This window comes from Engraulis encrasicolus, chromosome 7, assembly GCF_034702125.1.
Source record: "Engraulis encrasicolus isolate BLACKSEA-1 chromosome 7, IST_EnEncr_1.0, whole genome shotgun sequence".
In the NCBI taxonomy this organism is placed as follows: domain Eukaryota; kingdom Metazoa; phylum Chordata; class Actinopteri; order Clupeiformes; family Engraulidae; genus Engraulis; species Engraulis encrasicolus.
The window spans coordinates 53,181,335-53,205,861 of NC_085863.1; the positions used below are offsets into that span (position 1 = coordinate 53,181,335).

Consider the following 24,527-nt stretch of genomic DNA (forward strand, 5'->3'; position numbering starts at 1 on the left):
CAGATCACACACACCCAGATGAAACGTTACTTGGTACCTGGACATCATTGTCGTTCTGCCAGTCCTTTCGTCCCTCTACCCCAGCCCTCTCCCACTCCGCTCCCACCCTCGCTCTCTTTCTCTCTTCCTCCTTTCTTCTCACGGGCTGCCTCTCTCGCTCTCTTTCCCTTGCTCCCTCGTTCTCTCTCTCTCTCTCTCTCTCTCGCGCTCTCACTCTCTCTCTCCCGCCCGCTCAGTGGCCACAGCCTGCCTGGCTAAGAATAGCGCTGAACTAAATTCACACAACAACATGAGACTGTCAGGTGACCTCAGGACTGCTGCTGGACGGCGGGGGGACAAAGGCATGCAGGCAAGCGGGCGGGCGGGCGGCTGGGCGGCCAGTGGGTACGCAAGCCAGGCCAGGGGCTCTCGCTCACCCACTACCAACTGAAACACCTCCCCTCCCCTCCACATGTACCCGCCAGCTTCCAAGCCCACTACCCACCACTACAACCAGCCCTGGGCATGTCCCTCCCACCCCACCACATTACACTGCCCATGCGGAACATGCTACCCTCTGCATGCACATACGTTCACTCAGACACACACACACACCGCGGCCCCCCAATACCCCTGAAAATGTGGCGGCAGCAGCCAGAGGGATCCACTGACAGACTCTAATCCAGCGCATGCTGTGACCTCAAAGAGTACTCCACACACACACACACACACACACACACACACACACACACACACACACACACACACACACACACACACACACACACACACACACACACACACACACACACACACACACACACACACACACACACACACACACACACACACTGCCATCGCACCAAGAGCTGAGCCGGGTCTCTCTGCAGCGTGACTCTATGCAGTGTTCCAGTGCCCTGGAGGGGTTAGAGGGTGAGGGGGTAGAAGTGCCAGTGGTGGTGGTGGTGGTAGTGGAGGGGTTGTGGTTGGGGGGGTGGGCTAGTAAGGCATCCCATGCACCGTCCGCCGTGCGTAACGCATTACATAAAGGCCACAAGTGAGCGGGGTCGTGTTGTGTGACGCATTTCCGCTCAGTGCTGGTGGTTCGATTTTGAAAAGCTGTTACCGGGGATCGTAATTTTCCAGCCTGACATTCCTCCACGCCTGCCTGCCTGCCCGCCCGCCCGTCACTCCACCCTCCCCTGTGTGTGTAGTTAGATAGACCACCTACTCCACCACACCTCTCCCACCCCGATGGCAAGCTCTTTGCCCTGTGCCGCTACTAGCTAGGATAGGCTACATAACACTGGTGCCCTGCTGAAAATGAAACCAGCGGACGGGGTCACTCCGTGCTAGAATAGCCTTATCATGCTCTCCTACGGCTGGAAACCAGCACCTGCTCAACCCCCTCATCGGCTAAAACCAAAACACACACACACCTTCCCCAACCAGAGACAGTGACGCACGTATGCAACGCACGCACACACACACACACACTTGAACTCATCCAAGGGCCCCTTTCTGTGTCTGCCCTAAGCCATAAAATTTAACGAGGGAAGCCACAGGAGCACATTGCCTTGCGCTTTATTCATTACCAGACAACCCCCCACCACACACACACACACACACACACACACACTCTCACTCACACAGCCTGGCAGTCAGACTAGGCAATCTGGCAGTCAGACTAGGCAATCCGGCAGCCAATCTACAGAGCAGTGAAGGATGTGAAGCCCAGCCAGGGCTCCCGACTGGGCTGCTGCCGGACATCCCCGCTCTCCCTGGTGTCTACCGTCTGCGGTCTGCCGTATGCTGCGTGTTCACACGGGGTCATGTGGAGAACGGGAGATGGAGAGGGGAGAGCTGGGAGGAAGGAAGGGGGGGAGTGGGGGGGGGGGTTGTCTTCCCAACCACTGACCTTTAGGGGCATCTCTGTGTCCATACGGTAGGTCAACACAAAGGGGACCAATTTGAGATCACCATCATCTGTCCCAAATTCACCAACCCTTTCTTACTATTATAAATGATCAACACAATGGACTTTTAAATGCCAAATAAACTAGTTTAAAAATCTGATCAAATTCATTAGTAGCAACTGGCTTAAAATACATGCAAGGTGCATCACTAGAGGTACGTATGCCCTGACCCCTGAGCCATTTTCCAACTGGAAAAAAAAAAATAAAGAGGCAGAGTTGTTTCTCAAGCACTAGTCGGCACCTTATCAGATATCGTCCAGCAGCCGTTAAAAGGCTTCACTGGGCATGGCTGCCGCATGGACATTTCTGCCTGGTGTGGCGTGTGTCATATTGCATGGGCAAAATAGGACCAGCTAGCAGGGGTTGTTGCCAAGTGGGTCGCTCGCTAACCCCTCGCCAGCTTGTTTATCGCGTGCTTATATATTTACTCTTTCGATTCTGATCTTTTTTTCTCCCCTTAAATGTTGTGTAAACCTAACAAAAGTGAAAGAAATCTTTTGATCAGTTGACATTTTTTTTATGTAGGTTGAAATCATTACATGTGGTAGAAACTGATGTAGGTGGGCTCGTTATCCAACTTAAATGTTGAATTGCTTCTTTTTTTGTCATGTGTGAACATGCTAAAGTTAGAAGCGTGACGTTCTGACATGGGCAGTTTCCCACTTCCCGATTCCATGAACGCGTGCGTCGCTAGGAGAGCACGAAACAACTTTGTGAATGGGCTGCCAAGTTAGCTAAACGCAGAGCAGAGCAGAGCAGAGTAGAGTAGAGTAGAGCAGATGATTAATCAATTGGCGGGCGTCACAACGACCAAAACCAAGAGCAAGCAAATCCGGTCCCGGAGTGTCACCAGTGGGCCATAGGCTGCCTACTCCAGTCACCAGAGTGGTTGCTCTGTCAGGTGCGATGTGATGGCTGCTCATGACAAGTGTTGCAAAAACTCCCTTCTTTTGCAATGAAGGCACTTTTAGGATATCTGCTGAAACCAATAATATAATGGGTTATTTTTAGCAATAGGGTCAAAGACGAAACAGGGTTTTCAGGACTCCAAAAAATAAAACTGTTCCCTGACACCGTTCTTCAACTTTTTTGGGTACATTGGAGTTTAGAGTGATTAAGTTTATTATTTTCTGTTCAGAAAATAGTAAGGGACATGCATTTTACCCTATTTTCACCCATAAAATGTCATTCAGTGTAATACGGTGTTAAACTGTTGATAATGCAAAAAACATATAGATGACGTTAAAAAACTGAAATAAGCTACATACCATAGTAAAGGCCTATATTTAAGGTCTTCATCAAACCTAAAATTTCTAGTAAAAGGCATTTGCAAATAGTTTTTGCAGTGTTTGTAGTCTTTCACCGAGTGCATTTCACCCATTTGGCTTTAAGAAGTTTTTCCACTGAAGAGAAAATCAGTTTAAAATGCACAATTATTCATTTGTTGTATGCCCCCGCATTTGCTGTGCTAAACAAATAAGTTTCGTAAGAATTTGACTTTATTTTCACATAAAAATGTGCATTTCACTGAATGACCACAACTATTACACTGAATGATGCCTTGGCAAAAAAGCCTATATAAACAGCTACTTTTCATTGCTATCATATTGTTACCATCATACTACAGTACTCAAGGTCCTGAATGAGTGACAACAGAAATAGATGTTGTCAAATAATTGGTATTTTACTTAATATTGGGGCATTAAAATGTGTTTTGAAGAACTTCCAAGATCACAAGCTTACTGTAGAGGTAGGCTACTACTTAGGCCTAAAACAATAAAAAATATTTTTTTGTCTGTTAACCTGCATATTTCGGGGATTGTGACTTAGGGTGTTCTGATTATTCATGTACAACTTCCAAAATCCCAGAATCTACCCAGTAATATGGATGCTACATGGCAATAACAAGGTTATAATGGAAATAACAATAAAAGTCATAATTTCAAGTAGTATCATCATATTATTGTATCTTAGAGTAATATTGCAACTTATATTGCCGTTTTGATTCTTAATATACAACCATGAACTGATTACACTGAATGAAATGGCCCTTACACCGCATGTCACTGAATGACATCTCTTACACTGAAGGACGACCAAATACTTTTCACCTTATTTTTACCTTTTTACAAGCACACAGTTAGTCACCTACATGAGACGATGACTTTGACCCACAATGTTTACTATGTCTATTTAGAAAATATGATTGTTTGGATGAATATCTGAGTATAAAAGTGTTTTTTGACATTTCACTGAATGACATCTGTTTTTGTGGACGCTGTTACCACAAGATAAAACTACAGAATTTTTGACTATTGAAGAACAAGATTCTCCCTTTGCATCATCACTTAAGGGTCCCTAGGGTTCCTTTTGATGATGATGTCACATATTGTGTGTGACTATCACTTTTTATTATGATTTAAAAGCACCATGTTGATCTTATTACACTGAATGATATCTAAGGAATTGAAAATCCGGACAAAAGTCCCCAGATGATTTGAATATCAAAACAAAATGGTAATGAAACGTGCTTTTGATACAATAACAAGAACACTTCTAGAATTATGCCCAGAGAGTGAAAAAATAATTTTGTTCGTCATTTTGCATAATTATTCAAGGATGTATTGATGATTTTTAAGTTCGGACCATTACACTGAATGACGTTTTTGCACTTTATGAGATTATTTAACACATACATTCACAATTATGAATCTTTAAATGTTACTGAAATGAGACACCAGACTATGCTGTTTATCAGCATAACATTCAAAATTCATTAATTTACTTTTTTGATAGTTAAATGAGTGCGGAACAAAAAAAATGCACGTCTCGTCTTTGACCCAATAGTGCTTTGCACTGTCATTTAAAAATGTGTGCTCCAGAAAAGTGAACGTGTCCTGCAGACGAGTCAGTTTGCTTGAGAGGGGTTGCATGCAGAAGGTTGAGGACTAATCAGGGGTGGAAAATGGAGGGCGTGAGACCGAGGAATATTTTTATCTACAAAAGGTGGCCCCGCAGTTACAGCAGTTAGTCGAGGTCCCACTTTCAGGTCTGGAAGTTTCCACTATGGTGCCCAAAGGGGCTTTACGCTACCAGTACCAAACAGTGATGCCTCCTTCTCAAACTATGCAAGAGCTGTATTAAATGTACCGGTTCGCTTACAGTACTCTGTAGGCCTCCTATTGAGAACACCCAGCCTATTGCAAACATTTACTTTTTTCGATTTGGATGAGTTTAATATGTAGCCAGCCTACATTTATTTGGAACGCATATATCTTATTTTTGGGGGGGAGGGGGAAGGAATAGCTGAACATTTTGGGTTGCCCACCAAACAATTATTTACCCAAAAAGAAAACCCATCAGCAAACAACAAAACCACAGAGGCAGCAGTGCAGTGCAGTGCCAGCACAGCAGCACACAGTACGATTTAGCCTGTGCATGAAAGTTTACACCTCAAAGAAGCTCCCTTGAACTGATGTTCCTAGCCCAACAATACTGCATTGGATGAGACCTGACAGAAACTGAGAACCTAAAGTTGTGATCGGCCATCTGTTTAGAAGGTGCAGGATTCAGTTGAAGTTTCTGTATAAAAAGGAGACAATCCACACACTTCAGGTCTTTTTTGGTGCAAAGAAGCTTTATTTGACTCAAGTAAAGTGAAGTCAAGTAAAGCTTCTTTGTACAAAGAAAGACCTGAAGTGTGCGAATTGTCTCCTTTTTATACAGAGACCGAGAACCTGAAAGTGCCTCTGCTCTGATGTCAGCCACTGCTGCCGCCGCATCGTGACAGTGTTTCGTTCCCGTTGATTGACGAGTTTCAGGTAGATGCACATTCCAGACTCACATGACACGACACCTGAAAGGCCCTGCTGTCACCCTCATCACATGATGCTCCCCCAACAGGCACACCTGGTCACGGTAACTCACTCCTAAGGCAAGAAGCTGAATGGGAATGAGTAAGGAGATGAGTAAGGGGTGACAAGCCATGTAGTGAAGGCAAACACAATAATAAGCTATTGTGACACACTGGAACTGAATGGAGTCGACTATCAAAGGAATCATGTAGGCCAACAAAACACTGAGACGCACTGTGACTAATCTTATTAGCCTAATCAATCTGATCGTCTGCAGCAAGGAATCTCCTCGTTCATTTGAGGTTTACCCATTATTATCATTCCTTATCTCTAAATCATGTAAATCACTTTGGCAAGGGCGTTCCATCCATTGGAACTGTGTACTGTATTTGGCCATGTGAGTTATTTTTCCATTCAACGCAGAGTTCTCACCAAACCTTGAAGCCCTCACCAGTACAGCCAAACAGCGTTTCGACCAATATGAGAAGAACAAAAAACACACAGACGTGTTGAGATGACCTGCCTGGAAGCAAGCGGCCGCCACCTTGCAAGCAGCACATGACCAGATGAGAGGCATCTGATAATGAGCAACTCAGGCTGTCAGCACTCTCAACATTACACATGATGTGCATCACGCTGCAGCCCTGATGAGGGTATGAGTATGACTCGCGTCGCACACGGCTGAGCAACATTTTCCCACCAGTCAACTTCCCAATGGAAGTAGCTGTCTACAGAGGTCACTTTGGCTGACCCAACCATTGACTTCTCTTGTACTGTCGGCCTGGTGCTTAAATGCAGTCCAATCTTTGGTGTGTGGAGTTAAATGCAGTTCATTTCAATGACGGATTTGGTAGCATGAGGAGTATTGACATTTCACATGACTTATGGAGCAAAAAACCAAGCATTGGGCTTAAAAAATGTTAATAAATAAAATGTCTTGTCTATTACAGGATTGGTCACGACTTTTGTACATTTCACCAATTATTCAGATTAAGACCCAAAATGACATGGGAAAGCACAATCTCAGCCACCATTCCTGAAGAGTGGGAACTGATTTCTCAGACTTCTGATCTTATGACAACAGTATCCAAAACTGGGTTTGTGGTTATCTGCCTGATCGGCCTACTTAAAATGTTCTCAAACAAAAAGAATGTGTGTTGACTGACATTTTATCTTGTGTAATAGGCCTGCACTTGACCCGAGTTGACAAAACCTTCAGCCAGCAGAACAAACAAACTTTTTTAAGTGCTCACACTTTTTGAAGTGCCACTTTAAGAAAATATAAGCTTAGAATGTGGAAGGGAAAAAACTTCTTCCTGCCAATGAGAAAAAATAAACTAAAACAAGAAAAAGACTCCAAAGGGAAACTTAATGTGTTTGAAAATTGTTTTATATAGAAAAACATTTACGATTGTGTTTAGCAACTGGAATGGGCACAGAGTCAGATTCCTTTCAAGTGTACAAAGCAGTCTTCATGGGGCCAACTAGGTCTGCCCTTTTATTGGCACTCATCATGACGCATTGTTGGGGGACTACCGAACACAGTCCCATCTCCGCGGCGACGGCAAGCCAATAAAGGCAAAGTATACAGCCAATTGACAGGTGAACTTATCATAACGGGACGCAACGACGCAAAAATACACCATTACCACCATGACCCAGGCTGCTTCCATCTGTAAATAGATCTTATAGGGCCCCCGACGACAAGTTGACTTAACAGACCACTACTGAACTGAAGCCTCTTTCTGAATGGAAAAAAGAATGGGCCAATGTTCCAGAAGGAAAACCCTATAGGCCTATAGGCCTATGCTACTAAGGCTTGCTGTTGCCACCTGTCCTTGTTTAACCCCATTGTTCTGATTTGTAATGGGTCTGTCCCAAGAAAAAATATATCTCCCCCGGACACTGAATGAAGGGCACAATTGCTCACAAGCAAAACAGTTGATCAGTGTAAAATGTGAAAATGTCTGTTTGTTTGTTTTAGGTTTTTTTAAAGAGGTGTCAGCTCTACTAGATACACCCAAGTTTTCTTCACACAAGGCCTGAATATCACATGGGTGACTCTTGGGTGTCCTTTTGGAGGGAACTTGATCTGAGGTAACACAAAAGCACTCTGATGATCATATGACAGGACAGCTCAGCTCCGGTTGGAGGTTATGAAACTACTATGTCTAGGCCTCTGAGCAAAGCCACCTTCTTCCCCTTCTGACTCAAGCCAGGCAAATAAACATTGCTCCACATACGCGTGCGCGCACACACACACAAACACACACACAGGTTCAATCAGTGACCAAATTCGTTAAAATAATTTTCAAACATGTCAAAACAACCCTGTTTCTTTTAAAAATAATAATAATAAATAAGGGGGGAAAATGTAGCCTTTGCCAGAGAAATTAATGAGAGCTGCTTGAATACCAACTCCAATACAAGCGTGCTGTTACCCTTTTGCTTACATTTCGATTATTAAATGTTTATAACCATCTCTTATGGAATAGGGCACTGTGTATCAACCACTAATGAGTATCAATCACTGGTGCTACTTGGCATTTAGAAAAAAGAACAATTATATGGTGTTAATTCATTAATGCTTTCCGCTAAATTCCAGCCAAGGAGCCAAAAGTGAATTAGTCTTTTTAGTCTTTACACACTGATCTAAGCTTAACCTGCAAAAAGAAAACCGTGGGCCAGAAATTACTACCTGACCCAGAATCACAATGCTACCAGATAAAAGATGAGCTGGCAGCAATAGAAAATAATATCATATCCATAATATCAAAATATTTTTATTGGGCTAAAAACGAAACACAAAGACCCATGGGAAGACCTACATTGCTCATCCAGCATAGAAGCAACGCTTTTTACAAATTTAGTTATTGTATTCAGCTTGATTTGCTTGTCAAGAACATTTGCTGCTAATATCTGGACTTCACTGAATGAGGCACGGTGCTGGTGCCAAAGATATACCCACACCAAAAGCACGTTGGCATGGTGGCATCATTGGTACAAGCCCGCCAAGGCCTGTGAAGGGAAGGGATGCAGACCGCACTGAATGGCTGACATATCACTGACTACGTGGCTAGGACGTCTTTATGGCGGGCACAATTAAAAGTGCAGGCCAGGGCATCATCGATTGCGTTGAAGTGTACTGATTGATTGAGAAGCGTGACGTGGTGCGCTGGTTAACACAGAGCGATGACGAGAGTGTTCACTGATAAGAATCCCGAAGACAAGCGCACGTAGGCTACTCAGTTAACAAAACACAGCCCTTTAACCAACTTTAGTAGAGCGTGTACAATATTGAAATGGCGTAACAAGTTCACATTTGCGCGAGAGGCTCTCATCACCCAGCCTAGCTGACAGCCATCCTTCCATCAATCATATTCACACGGTGGTTAAAGGCGAGGGCTTGTGGCTGGCGCACTGGATACTTTGCTGCGGATTGCAGACTATACAAATGAGGATAGGCTACGAAAAGGTTAATGCCAGCGAGAACTGTTTTACAGCAGCTATCTTTGAGGATAGCAGGCTGCAGTTTATGCTGCATGTGTTGTAGGGTGACCGTGTTCGCGCGCACATAATGTATGTGCGTGCTCAAAGTCATTGAAATTAACCAGCCCATGATGCAATAACGCATTAAGTACCGTTCAAATAAAATAATGCAATACAAGTCTGCATCAAGTTCGCTGAAGCCACTGTTGTGCTCTTCCAACTGCAAAACGTCACTGCTTAGTATCGCTGCATTTTACCACAGCTACAGTTAAGATTTAGTCACGTGCTGGTGGCAGTATTTAGCACATACTGTCCTGGGCGACCGTCCGTGTTGTTCACTGGCGCATTTGGATTACTGACAATGACACGCCACAGCATTGCAGCAAATTCATGTAATTGTGAAATTACAGTTATAATGTCCCCATTACATTTACCGTAGCCGTAAACCTCGTGCGTGCGTGCGCGTGCAAGGCGAACTACTACCACAGTAACTTAAACGTCGTTGCACTTTACGAATCATTTGTTGTCAAGAAACAAAATGAGCCCAACAATTGGGCTTTGCATATTTGCATAGTGTCATATTTGGGGTTATGTACTGTACGCATTGCACATGTAACCCAGACCGTTTGAAGCTTCGTTAACGGACATAACATTGGGTAAATGGGTTCATAACAAAAGAGTCATTAGCATCGCTAGCTAGCGAAGTGCCTTGCTGTCCAGCCACAACCCGTTGCCTTGCTGTTGAAGCACGTAGCCAGCACAAACAAACCCTGTTGTTAGGTTAGGTCAACAGGACAGGACACCACGCTAAAATGCCAGTACTTTGACCCGTGTAAAAGCAAAACCTGGGCTGGGTAACCTATATCGTTCTGTCACGATTAAAACATAAGCATAATAAGTTACAGATTCTTCCCTTAAGGCATCATGGAACAGACTACTGGCAATCCGCTAACATTATGCTAGCTAAATGCATTGTCCAAAGCAATGTAGCTAGCGTTGGCACGTACCTGAAGGAAGGGTCTTCCTTGTTGCATTTGGGAGGTGGCGAAAATGTATTTCTCTTATTAAAAAGTTTTTGAAAAAGAGTTGGAGGCATTTTGTACCAAATATATCGGTACAGAAATTCTCTTTTTTCATCAATCCAAAAAGCACACCTAGTTCCTTGAAACTAACTCCATTTGTGTAAGAGTCATATGACAGGCATTAGTCACAGGAGCAGCTTGGAAACGCGACCACATTTTTCTGATTGGCTAACGGTCCACTGGTAAAAATCCCTGATTGGTGGGTATTTTTTGACAACATACCACGTGGTAAGAGGAAACGCAGTGTTGATGTTTTGATGTGGAATTATACAGTACACTAAACCTACTCTTATCATATTTTGGAGTATTCGTAAACTCGTTTTCAGTATGTGTTGAAGCTCACGTAGGTACTTGCCACAGCTTTGACAGTGATCTGTGGACAGAAGTAATGTTTTAAAATACAAAATTCATACCAGGAGGATAAACTGTGTGTGTGTGTGTGTGTGTGTGTGTGTGTGTGTGTGTGTGTGTGTGTGTGTGTGTGTGTGTGTGTGTGTGTGTGTGTGTGTAGTGTTGGGCAAGTTACCCAAAAACTGTCATGCATTAGTTATTACATGTCACTGTCTTTTCAAAGTAATCCATTACTTTACAAAATGACTGTACTTAAAATGTAAGGCATTACATTACTTTTGCATTACTTCAGTTACTCACGCCAAAATAACAAAATATGGAGCTGGCAATTTACAGTGCAAAGCAAGCTCATGAGTCATGACTCTTTCACCTCCCATCCTTGTTTTGGCAGCATGCAGACTAATAAGTAATAACAAGTGTGTGTGTGTGTGTGTGTGTGTGTGTGTGTGTGTGTGTGTGTGTGTGTGTGTGTGTGTGTGTGTGTGTGTGTGTGTGTGTGTGTGTGTGTGTGTGTGTGCTTGCACTTACATGTTAAAAAAAAGAAACACTCAACTGTGGTTCAAGGAAAAGTTATTGAAGAGTATGCATATGCACCGAACTGTCCCTACTCCCATATTACATTTCGCTATGGTTTCCCTCTGTACATTGTTTTGTTAGGTTATGACTTATTGTTCGGTTGTTAGATAATAAGACTAGGCCTAATTATAATCTTATTTTATTAGTTCCATGTTACTGATAAAGAACGGTGCAGTTCCTGATTGTTATGTACAGTAGGTGAAGCTTACCCCCCTCAAAGTGCATACAGGGCATTTGCCCGGTGGACTGTTGATGATTTTGGCCTGGACCTCACCTCAATGTAGTGATATCAGTCCTCCACTGTGGATCTGAGGGTGCCAGTGCCAACCATTGTGTTTCTGAGTATCTTTCAGGTGAACTTAAGCCTAAAGTATTTACATTTAAAAGAGTGATTGGCTCATGGGTTGTTTATTACATTTCAGTTCATCATGATAAAGTGATTTTTATTTTTAAGGTGTGGGCCCAAAATCCAATCATGCGTCAATCATGCAAAACAAACACATAGTTGTCCCCAAGTTGTTTATCTCAATTCAAACCCCCTAGCTGAATCCAGAACCCTGAACATATGTGACAAATTTAAAATAAATTAACAAACACAACTCAAGGCCCTTTCAGCTTCCGCCTTAATTGCCTCAATGACCAAAACCTGTTTTAATGACATATTTGGAAGTTAAAGTAGATGTAGCTAGGCTATTGTTTCTGTCAACGGTTACTACAGATAATCTACGTAAGAATACAATACCCTGTGAACCTGCCTTTTGAAAAGTCAATTGTCTGATCATATGATGCATCATTTGTATATTTGGTTAATTATCAACTTGGGAGGTAGGCTAACTGTGTTGACGTCAGGCTGTGATTGTTTTGATGCTCTGCAACTATTTGATAATGTAACCTTGGCAACAAGATATGTCTGAAGATTATTAATATGCCTTTCAGAGACCTTGACCTCCAATTGACCAGTCTAAAATGTATTCCTACTTTTTTGAAAAGGCAGTTACACCCATAATCCCCACTTGACTGTTTGCCAAGTTCACAATCTTTCTGTTCACTGATATCTTCTTGTAAGGTAGGGACCGACCATGGTAGGCCTACAAATGCAGACTAATGTTTTCTTGGGCATTGTATGCCCTCTAGTGGCCATTTGAGTTAGTCGACCTCCAAACTGCTGGCATCCTGTTCTTACATCAAGTATGCGGATGGTTCTGCTTCTGCTTGAGATTTTACTTAACTTTTTTCTTTAAACAAGAATGACTACTTTTAGGGTGTATAGGTTTTTTTAACAAGGGGGGAAATTATCAGTTATTAGAAGGTGTCAGAATTGCAGCCCAAAGGTGGAGTGAGTAATTAACCAGGGGTGGATCTCTCGAAACCAAAGTTGCTACATTAGCTACTTTGTGGTTTTCAATGCGTTTTCCCATTGGCAACTACAGAAGTTGGCTAACAGGCTAACAACTTCTCTTTTGAGAAATGCACCCCAGAGCTCTCCCCAATCGTCCTTTATGGCAGAGAAGAGAACCCCATTTGCACAGGTGTGGTGTGTCATAATGGGAGTTCCCTGGGTGGGCTTTCTTAAAAGAAGAAAATAATATATAAAAGAAGACAAAGAGTACAATCAGAATTCTAAATAAATATATATACATCAGCTAGAATAAATCAACTGTCAACGTAGTCAACTCAAATGTCAAGTGTCATACCTCAGTCTTCATGTCTTATCATGAACAACACAGATACAACACTATCCAAACAGTGATGTGTGACCTGTCTAAGGAGGGTCACACATCACTACAGTATTTGCATAGTGCTATATGTTGTCCACATAAACCTTGCAGATCATCATGACATTTCAATTGCTTGGTCTGTTAATACCTTTTACTGTATAAATGCCTTTTATAGTGCTTTGAAGACCTTTGAAATTCGTTTGCCGCGCAAAAACGAACCTAACAACAAAAAAGATCACCCGCACACGTTGTTCAGTTCAGATCAGACAAACAACTTTATTCCACTCTCACCCACTTCATCAGATTTGTACTATAGAAAGTTGTTCTTTGCTCTACAACATTATATCCTAGGTTATCTTTACACATATTGTACAAAATAGGTGTTTGGTTCCTTCCACATCATGCGTGTAATTGCTTTCCATTTACATTTTACATTCATCTCATGATTTTAATGCATTTTGTATGGATACCGCCAGGGTTCATGCCACACTTCTGCAGCAGTTTTGAGGTGTAGTTGATCAGACATGCAAAACTTTAACAAAAATAAAAGGATATATCCCTTTGCTGGAGTCACAAAAGTATTTGTTTTTTTTGTTTTTATTTTTGCCAAAAAAAAGTTGTGATATTAAACATGCTCGGACTCTTCACCTTCTTTAGTGCGCCGTTATAATGGCGCGTCACATATTTGACGGGAGATTTGCTGTTCACAGTCTCTGTAAGCAAATCGCAGAAGTCGATGGAGGGCAACAAAGGTGGGAGTAAACGGATGGGATAGGCATGGTCATGACATGACATGACATTGACGAGAACTGCGGAACAGCGGAGAATAACTATGTTTCACATGTGTTTACATGTGTTTACACTGAATGCATGTTTATTTGTGGGTAACTGATGGTGGTTGTGGTGGGGGCGGGGGAGTACATTTGTGTTAACATTGTGTACTTCTTCTAGTCTAAGCTGAGGATCAAGGGTGTGTAGATCTAGATTGAATTCCTGTTTGCAGGGTTCATATTACACCCCAGAGATGTGGTCAAGTCAATACCAGTGAGCCCCTTGACCTATAGCACTTCATTTAGCCCATGAGAAGACAGTGGGCTACCACCAGTGGCGCAGATGTAAGGGGGGGAGTGGTGCATTTGCCCTTGGGCCCAGGGACCTCCGATATTGATGGTGGGGGGGCCCTATTCTAAACTTGATAGGCCATGTGGGGGACCCTATCAGTGTTTCGCCCTGGGGGCCTGGGTGCAATTGTTCCACTCATTACAAGGAAGGGTTGCATATTTCCTATTTGCACGGGTCTTGATTTGCTAACAAAAAAAACAACAACAATATATCAAAAATTGAATAAAGAAAAAAAGATCCAATTACATTTAGGTTTTTGTTTATTATTATTTGTCTGCCCTGGTTTCCATCCACGCGTGCGTCCTATTGCCGTAGTCATAACTTACAAAGATATGGTGCTGATGGTCCCCGTCAGCAGCAACGATTAAATAGAGTTACACTTCAGTTCACTACAGACACACACACACACACACACACACACACACACACACACACACACACACACACACAGACACACACAGACACACAGGCACATTCACTCACACAGTACACAGAAACACACGTATGCTCACACACACACATTCACACATTACACAGACACATGTGTGCGCGTGCGTACACAAACACACATTCACACACACACACAGACAGAAAAAAAGAAATCCATTCAGTCACTGGTTTTAAATAATGTCATTACTTCTAATTTGTCCTCGATATTTACATCACAGCTGGAATAATAACTTGGGAGTAAGTAATCATTTCCCACTTCCCAGCCCAATGTTTGTCCACATACAGTAGCTCCAACAAAACATCCAGTGTCCACGACACACTCAACGTTGCCCAGCTGGCAAGCAAACACGACTGGCTGAGGCTGAGACCTGGCTGAGGTCTGGCTGGGACCCAGGGCAGGGCAGGGTGGGGCAGGGAGGGTGGGGCGGGGCGGGTGGGAGGGGGGCAAAGGTGTCAGTTGTCCCAGACCCAGGGATAGCAGGGGCCCAGAATTGGGTTCTTCTCATTACATTGTATATATTGGGTGGGGTGGGGGGGGGCTTTCAGAAGACTTTGCCCTGGGGCCGGCCAAGGCTGTCAGCGGGCCTGCGAATGGTCGGCGTCTGTCTTTAATGGCATCTCCCAGACTTTCACTGAGGACTCGAGCCCCCAACAAGCGCTTGTTGTAGCGTGGCCATGCGGGACTCTGCTGGGTGGCTCATGCAGCATATTGTCAGGCAGGCCCTCCATGCCTCGTAACAGCCAGAGAAGCTGAGGAGAAGAGCCAGTCCATGCCTGCACTGCTGAGGTTTTGGTTTTTCATGGTCCCCTGAAGAGACGATGAGAGAGAGGGGGGGGGGGGGTGGGGGTGTCTGGGGATCTTGGGGTTATTCCAGGCTTCTCTCTGGCTACTGCTGCTGTCACTCTTTTGCAACAATGAAGGGGGGCTCAGATTTTGGTCGTTAAAAGTCTGTTGTTTCCGCAAAAAAGGCACGCTGGCCATTTTTGATTACCCTTTCATTTCCTAGCCGACAGACAGAGAGTTGACAAACTTAATTTAAATGTTGGGGGAGAGGGAGGAGGGGTTTCGTGAGAGAGGCTACCAAGTGCATCTTGAGAGACGTTGACGTCCGGAGTGAAAAGATGTGGAGAGATGGATGACGTTAGTTTTCCTTCTTTTCTCAAAAAAGGGGCATAAATACAACAGTCTCTCCACTCGGGACTCATCTCAGGTGCATAGCATCTTTTTTTTTTCTTTTATGGGTTTCATGAGGGTGTGGTTAAGGACGAATGGTTCAAATGAGTCACGAACCGCAATGATGCTAAATATGTCTGTTAAGCCCAAGGAGGGAGGTGTCATGGTTTGGTCAGGACGAGGTTTGGTGACAACCGTTGGTGAATTGGGCTTAGGTTAAGTGGTAAACCGTCAACATAGATAGGAACATTTGGTTTGGTTGAGTTAATATGATCCTGAAGCCCAAATGTCCTTCTATTGGGGGGTTTAGCATTTACTCTAAACCTAACTGATCCAGGTTTGTCACTACACAACATCCTTGGAACATCCCCCCTCCCGAGGCTTTCATCTGCTGAAGATGGCCGTTTACATGGAGATGTTCCTGTAGAGTTGTTCGATCTTTGCCTTGAAGTACTCCTTGAGCTCTGGTCGCCGGGCTTTCAGCGTGGGAGTGAGCAGCCCGTTCTGGATCGAGAACATCTCATTGTGTATGTAGATGTCCTTCACCTGGACAAGACAAGGACAAAGCAGGACATAGCAGCATCTTTGATTAATCATCGGTATACTGTACATCAAATTTCTTTTAGCTTTTAGCCAAAGTGACTTTTTTTTACATTACATTACATTTAACAGACGCTTTTGACCAAAGCGGCTTAGAAGGAGGACATTCAAGCAAGTACAAAGTGTGGGGTCAGTAGAGTACAGCAGTATACAAGTAATGTAGAACAGATGGAGAGCAGAAAAATGGTGGAGAATAGTGGTGTATTGCAGGTTAGTACCCATGATTAGAGGTGAGTAGAGTTATGTTATGTTATGCAGGGAAGCTCTCTTGGAAGAGATGAGCTGAGAGGCATGACCCTGTGCTTGTAGCAAGTGGTGGCTTATTCCACCATTGAGGCCTTGTGTGAGTAGAGGGCAAGGCTAAACGGCTATGTGGTCAGAGAATGATAGGTGGTCATCAATCATGACACCCAGCTTCCTTGCAAACCTTATTTGCAACCTTGTAAAAGAAGAGATTGTCAACAGAATACAAAGTGTGGCTAGAATGTAGAATAGACAGGAGTAACAAGGCTAGTGTAGGTTAATAAGACACTGTATAGCATACAGTACAATGCTGTGTCTCTAAATTGTCATGTAGGCTACTTTATTATTATTATTATTATTATTTTGTGCTATTTAGTGTAAAATGCAGTGCATTGGTATTTTTACCAAAGAGCCAACATATACAGTACATGTAAAATGGTCATATTTACCTGCTCAAAAGAGTGGAGGCCACTGGATTTACCCAGACCCACCATGTCATCCATTATGGCCTTTTTGACATCCTTTAGGAAAGAAACAAAACAGTTTGTTATCAATGGCAAACCTCTGAGCAATTATTTTCATCCAGAGTGGCTACCAGGGAACTCATCATGTGGACTCTTGGTCTCACAACAGTTTTTTTCTCCTCTTTCGAACGGTTTCTACAGTATGAAGCAGCCTTGATGAGGGGCCTAATGGTGGCACAACTTGGAGTCACACTTGAACTCTTAATCTCAATTTGCTAGAGATGATCGCTTGCCACCAGACATCATCTGAAGAGTTCAGATGCAAAACCCCCTAACTCCATTTCTGAAGACCTGCACTTCTATATTTTTAGAGAACCCTGTTGTTGGTTTGGTTTACATTCATGTACTTGATAATACATATAAATAGTTATATTACATAAATAAAATAAGAATATACAATTTTGATGGCTTTGTATTAAATAAAAATGAATTAAGATTATTTTCTGAAAAGGCACTTAGAGGGTTTTGCATCTGATCTCTTCATCTCCAAAGCAGGTTGTTTTATCCATATGGGTTTTTTTGTTCAAAATAGATAAAAACCATAGACAGACGAACATAGACAAACAAATAGAGAGAGAGAGTGAGAGAGAGAGAGAGAGAGAGAGAGAGAGAGAGAGAGAGAGAGAGAGAGAGAGAGAGAGAGAGAGAGAGAGAGAGAGAGAGAGAGAGAGAGAGAGAGAGAGAGAGAGAGAGAGAGAGAGCAATACATACCGTATTGTTACACAGGTCATCAAAATCGCCTGCGAAGCCCTTTTTGTGAGCCCAATAGGGCATCACCTCTGGGTCTGGTACCACGATTCCCACCAGGCAGGACTGTAAAAGAAAATGAGACCAGTTTTGAGCCAACCCAATCCCAGACAAGGATACCTGTGTGTGGTCATCTTGCACCTGTTCGTCCCCCTCAGGGCTGCGAACCTGCGACTTCGTCAACTACAACAGACCGGCAATGGGAGGTACAGTACGATACCGCTGGACTAAGGTGCTGTTTCCGCATATCTGGATATTTTTATATGTGGATATTTTTTTTCTCCTGGTTTCATTGGATTTGCATTGGTTTTGGCCTTCCGTTTCCATGTAGCAGATATTTAAAATCCAGGTATAAAAGAAAAAATATCCTGTTAAGGAGGCTGAACGCATTTGTTACAATGGAGGATTTATTTTTATCCACATGTTGCGTTTACACCTTAACAGGAGAAAAAAATACCCTGCTAAAACAATATCCTGCTACGTGGAAACAGCACCTAAAGGACCAGTCCCCCAGCCCAATGGCATCGACAAGGTATGAGGCTATCGGGAGGGAGGTTTACTAACGTTCCACGCCAACTTTGCTAGTTAGCCGCCGTTACATATGCTGGTGCTGCACCTCCTGGTTCTCTGACAGTTTTACAGTCCATCAAGAACTGTGGAAAAATGGAATCATATTCAAAACAAAGCACTATCATTAATGTTCTCAGGGGCATAAAATAAAACACAAATACCAAATGATAAAGACGTGCGAGCTGTGTTTGTGTTACTTCGTAAAATGCAATTGCTTTGAATTTACTGCTATTGTCAATGAAAAATTATCTGTATTATTCTAATGTAAATGTGTTCCCGTAACCTCTAAGCACACTCTTCCCGTAACCCAAGCATTTACAGTTATTTGCTTTGGGCAAAGTGTCAACTTTATTGAGGAAAAGTTATGTACAGATCATCATACAGTACACATGGTTTACAATTGCCGTGTTGACCCACAGAGTTAAACATTAAACACCAGTTGCCATTATGCTACTAACACAGTAACAGTAGAATCTTTGTGTACTGTATGTATGATTACAGGGTTCGCCTGACAACCTGACAGACTGTAATGCAGACGTGTGTGACTATCATGACTGGAAAGATGATGTTGGATAGTTTCATGTGAAATATGACACAAAAGCAGGGGTGTAAGTAGTTTTCATGTCTCACTGGTATCACCCACCACCCACACCCGCAAACAAATAAAAAAACAAACCAAATAAAAATGCAAACAAAATAAACGTGTGCACTACAGATCTATATCTGACTTTTTTGGGTTCTCTTCATAGGACACTTGTCTCAAATGGCATAGTGTGGTTGTATGTATTTTCTACTGAAATAGCACGGCTTTTTTCAAATGTGGGCTTTTGACCAGCATTAACCCTACTCTCTCCTACACACCAGCTGTAAATTTTATACCGGTGCTATGCACCTGTGCACACCCCTCTACTTTCATGCCTGCACAAAAGCCTCCAACAAATGAATACTGGGAGTGCTGAAGCTAAGTGAGCTAAGGCACTGTACCATAAATCTGGGGGCCCAGAGGTTATATCCCAATCGTTCCAATCCTGTTCCAATCCCAATCCTGTCTATCTCTCCTGTCATTCTCTCTGACTGCCCAATGTAAATAAAGGCATAAAAGCCCAAAAATACATTTGCAAATCAACTTCAGAAACTACTTTTACATTTGCAATACGAAATCATTATCTCTCCAGAGGACCTGTGGAAGTGGTAGCTTTTTGTTGTCAAGATGGCCGTCTTAATTATAATGTGCTGTCTGATGTGTACAGTACATGGGTCAGTGACGTTTCAGCAGTAGCATACTGTACGTCAGGGCGGTGCAACGACAGCCAGTGTATGGATTTTTTACTTTTTTTGTGGAATATAACAAGTATACCCATCAACCACCAATTACTAATTAATTTATGGGCATAAGATGCTGTTGCAGCACCTGATGTCGGAGCCACCCCCCAAAAAATGCCTTTGACCCATACCGTATCTTGCATTGACCCCCTATAAGCTATTACCCAAAGGCCTCACCTGCAGACTGTCCCCATGCACGTAGAGCTGAGACACGGGCTCACTGCGGATGTAGATGCTTTCAATCTTCTCCGGTGATATATACTCCCCCTGGGCCAGCTTGAAAATGTGCTTCTTTCTGTCAATAATCTTCAGTGTGCCATTCTGTAAGCAAAACGTTAGAGTGTGCAAAGTGTTAGTCATCATTTGATAATAATAAGTGACTTTTCGTTATTTATTTTCAAGGTCATCGGAGGAAAACGGGGGGCGGTCATACCATTTTTATTTCTTTGTTGAGGGCAGGGTCACTTTTTTGGCCCATAACAGTTTAAATACAGTAAAAACAACGGTATCTAATGTAAGGTAGTTATCCAGACAAGCATCTTAAACGTTATCCTATAAAACAGTGTCACAATGTAACTTTTGAAGAAGTCTACACGTCTGCAGGTGAAACAAAACACAAAACTAACACCCTCTACATCACAAACTACTATAATCAAGATATCAAAATATGTGTAAAATCTTTGACATTCAAGACACATATCTGGTGGCAAATTGGGGAATTGGTCATGGGTCAGACATGGTTATGCATGGAGGAAGAAGCAAGGCAGCTAACCCCCATACTGCCCCAGGGACAACAACCAATGCCATGTAAATAACTGTAAGTCGCTTTGCATAAAAGCATCAGCTAAGTGTAATATAATGTAATATTTGTAATATCAGCTACGTGTAATATAATGTAGAGTAATATTTGCAATATCAGCTAAGTGTAATGTAATGTAGAGTAATATTTGCAATATTAGCTAGGTGTAATGTAATGTACTATACTGTAATGAGTGGTTAGCGAGATGAATGCATGGAGACAGATGATGCTTACAGGTAGCCACTTCCCGATGTCACCCGTATGAAGCCACTCATCCGCATCCAGAGTGTCCGCGGTCCTGTCCGGATCCTTCAGGTAGCCCTTGAAAACATTTGGACCTTTCACGCACACCTGCAAGACACACACACATGCACACGCACACGCACACGCACACACACACACACACACACGCACACACGCACACGCACACGCACACACACACACACACACACGCACACACGCACACACACACACACACACACACACACAGGCCTGTTAGTGACTCTTTTTCTGAAACAACATGATGCTATTTAAGCAACACCACACATTTAGGTGAGTATGGCATCTTTATAAGTTGATGGTCAAATAGCTGTCTTTGCACCGGTGGACTGGAGTGTAGGGGGAAAACGGGGTGAGGTGAGGAAAGGCAGGGTCTTTGTAAGAAATGTATCAAAAAGTTGTAGCAGTATGTCTTCAAGGATCATCATTTTAACTGTAATGATGTGACGTCCTGGATGCCACCCACCTCTCCCTCTCCCTTGGTGGCGTAGTAGTTCTTCTCTGGCACGTCCACCAGCTTAATGAGGTTGCAGGGAAGCGGAGCACCAACGTGGCCTACATTACAAGCAGGATACAACACAAAACAAACAACAATCAAAAGGTTGTAATAATCCATGAATATATGCATTACATGCAACAGTGCAAAATGGACCAATATAAGAAAAGATCACAGGTTGTAATGATCTATGACTTCATGTATCAAGGGCAAAAAGACATAATTACAAGAAAAGACAACTACTAATGGCCGCTTGTGTTGTGTCTGTGGGACTGTTGCATATACACTTTGGACTTTTTTGATGTTCCCAGAGACCTGTATGTATGGTAGTAGTCCTATGCCTACCTGGGCCCTAGCCCTTGATCAAAATGAAAATCTTAAGACAACCCTACCTTCACATGAACATGCAAAGATATTGTGAATATAATTAGAAACTTTTCATACTTTTATCATCTTTAAAATAAAAATGTTTTGTGCGTAGTTCTGTATAACTTCAAACATGTAGCCAGACAATTAAAGGAAAGAAGGTCTAACTCCTTAAAGACTAAATTAAATAACAGGAACCACCTGGAACAGGAACCCATCACAGATGGTGAACTTAAAGTTGAAAGATAGGAAATGTATCTTTCCTGATGTCACATATTCTAAAATAATTTTAAAAAATGACAGTGAAGGGAGAGATGAACCAGAGAGTGAAATTTGAGTTTGCTGTAAGAAGCTCCTGCTTCCTCTTTCCATGGATCAAAGTTTAAAACTTGCAGACTTTGTCCGTGTCTCTTTATTGATGGTTTAGAGGTTTAACAGCTAATTTTCTTGACAGAAATCCTTGGCTACTAGCAACTACCAGCACACGACTCAGGACACATTCTGGTGTCGTCATAAAGGTACAATATACTGTGCGTATTCACACACATTGACTTTGCATATATTGCATACTGTTGAATATTAACTTTTTATAGTTCAAGAGAGTCCATGTGCACAAGCTTTCAGTAACGCAGGTGCAGGTGTGAGGCAGGAAGAGTTGAATAATGAAGAAAATTCACCACACACTGCTTACTAATATTTTTTACGTTCTTACTTTATTTTTTGGGAGCAAACCAAAAAGATTAAGTAAGAAAGAAAAAAATAACAGTAAACAGTGTGCAGTGTCTTCTGAATTTTCTTATTAACTTTTAATGTCTGCCTCGGTACTGCTCACTTTCTGCTATCCTCCGCTCTCGCCAGCAGGAGGTGCTGCAACACCACAGTTTTTTTTACCAGCGCCAACTTTTTTACCAGACCCAACCGCTCTACTCCCCTCCACCTCGAGCGTGCCAAGTCGTACACGGTTGACCTCTTGTCCTCTCTCTAGATAAGACTCATAAACAGGATGGTGCGCCACCCAGTCAGCCAGCCCATAGAGCATGCTGCTACCACTGCTGCTACCACTGCTGCTGCAGGGGACTGGATGCTATACTTTTGCCCTCCATTCATTGCATTCCTTCCGCTTTTGCGCCCTTTGGCTGGGACGGGACCAAAAGACAGTTGTCCTGGCACTTTTTGCTTAGACCAGCCGACATTTGGGTAAATGTACTGTAAGACCACAAGCCATCAAGTAACACATTCATCCCTCAAAATAGGTATTATATTATACTTGCGTGCAGGGCTCTAGATTAACTTTTTCCTCACCAAACAAAATTACTAGTAGATGTCAATCTTACTAGTGGCCAAACACACACTCACTAATGGGTCAAAGTGGCTAGTAAATTGGTCTTTTTTACCTGCCCAACTGAATTTTTACCAGCATTTGGCCGGTTGACTGGTGTTAATTTAGATCCCTGCTTGCGTGTAGCCATATTGGCCAGTGTGGCTGTGTCAGGGCCTGCCCATTGGTTGGCTACGCCACTGTGCTGGCTCGGATCCAGGGTGAAGAGTAATGATGTGTACCATAAGCAAGGAGACGTTGGCATATACTGCTGTGGGAGGTGTGTGTGTGTGTGTGTGTGTGTGTGTGTGTGTGTGTGTGTGTGTGTGTGTGTGTGTGTGTGTGTGTGTGTGTGTGTGTGTGTGTGTGTGTGTGTATGTGTGTGTGTGTGTGTGTGTGTGTGTGTGTGTGTGTGTGTGTGTGTGTGCGTGTGCGTGTGTGTGTGTGTATTTCTGTGTGTGAGAGAGATAATTATGTTTAATCAATAACTGGTGTGTTAGGTTATCTCTGTCTCTACCGGTTACAGCATGTCTGTACTCATTATTGTCAAAAGGGTCTGTATGTACATTGTGTGTGTGTGTGTGTGTGTGTGTGTGTGTGTGTGTGTGTGTGTGTGTGTGTGTGTGTGTGTGTGTGTGTGTGTGTGTGTGTGTGTGTGTGTGTGTGTGTGTGTGTGTGTGCGCGCGTGCGCGTGCGCGTGCGCATGCGTGCGTGTGTGTGTGTGTGTGTGTGCGTGGACATTTTGGTCGGTCCTCACAGCCACTAAATATGTTGTTTTGCTGTTGAGGAAAAAAGCTAGAAATGCAAAACTAGTTTTGAATGCTAGTAAAATGCATGCAAGTGCAAGTTTGTGTGTGTGTTTGTGTGTGTGCGTGCGTACGTGGGTGCGTACTTGTGTGTGTGTGCGTGCGCGTGTGCAAATGTGTGTGCGGAGTTATTTTGTTGGGGTCATGTGTGAACTCAGGTTATGAAATGTGTGGGCTGCTACCAGAGATTCTTTAAGTATATAGAGATATGCCAATGTAATAGGTTGCTATGGGCACCTAACATGACCAGGTTCCGGTCTGCCTAAAGGGGCGTGTCATAATACTCCTAGCATTGAATAGAACAGTCCATAGGTCTGTCTAAAGGGGGATCCCCCCCCCTCCCCCTTGCAATAATAGAACCCGGAAACAATGGGCCAATGGAACCTCTCTCTCTCTACTCTCTCTGCTGCTACTGCTGCAATAGAAAGCCCCTTCCTGTTGAGTCAGTGCGAGTGAACTCCAGCACCCCCACCGCTAAACTCTCTCAGCTACTAGAAGACAGGGCCAGCGGCCAAACTAGGTCACACTATGGTGTGTGTGTGTGTGTGTGTGTGTGTGTGTGTGTGTGTGTGTGTGTGTGTGTGTGTGTGTGTGTGTGTGTGTGTGTGTGTGTGTCTGTGTCTGTATTTGTCTGTATGTGTCTGTATGTGTCTGTATGTGTGTGAACAACTTTTTGTGTGTGAAA

At 43.2% G+C, this 24,527-nt stretch overlaps 2 protein-coding genes across 5 annotated transcripts in view; both read right to left on the bottom strand.

Annotated features, from left to right (window-relative positions):
• The window catches only part of fnip1 (folliculin interacting protein 1), a 41,712-nt gene extending 31,237 nt beyond the window's left edge, over positions 1 to 10,475 (bottom strand). For 3 of the 4 annotated variants that reach the window (XM_063203931.1, XM_063203930.1, XM_063203933.1), the window contains exon 1: positions 10,306 to 10,475. In XM_063203931.1, coding sequence (XP_063060001.1) covers positions 10,306 to 10,394 — 89 coding nt within the window. In that variant the 5' untranslated portion in view covers positions 10,395 to 10,475. Of the gene's footprint in view, positions 1 to 37; positions 107 to 10,305 lie in introns of those variants that run through there. The other variant, XM_063203932.1, reaches the window with a different exon arrangement.
• Positions 10,476 to 15,134: 4,659 nt separating this feature from the next.
• acsl6 (acyl-CoA synthetase long chain family member 6) overlaps positions 15,135 to 24,527 on the bottom strand; it is a 41,075-nt gene continuing 31,682 nt past the window's right edge. Inside the window, exons 16-21 of the mRNA XM_063203956.1 lie at positions 21,323 to 21,411; positions 20,812 to 20,928; positions 19,956 to 20,099; positions 17,850 to 17,951; positions 17,064 to 17,135; positions 15,135 to 16,317 (exon numbers count right to left, since the gene is read on the bottom strand). Of these exons, the coding sequence (XP_063060026.1) occupies positions 16,177 to 16,317; positions 17,064 to 17,135; positions 17,850 to 17,951; positions 19,956 to 20,099; positions 20,812 to 20,928; positions 21,323 to 21,411 (665 nt within the window). The 3' untranslated portion in view covers positions 15,135 to 16,176. The remainder of the gene's footprint in view (positions 16,318 to 17,063; positions 17,136 to 17,849; positions 17,952 to 19,955; positions 20,100 to 20,811; positions 20,929 to 21,322; positions 21,412 to 24,527) is intronic.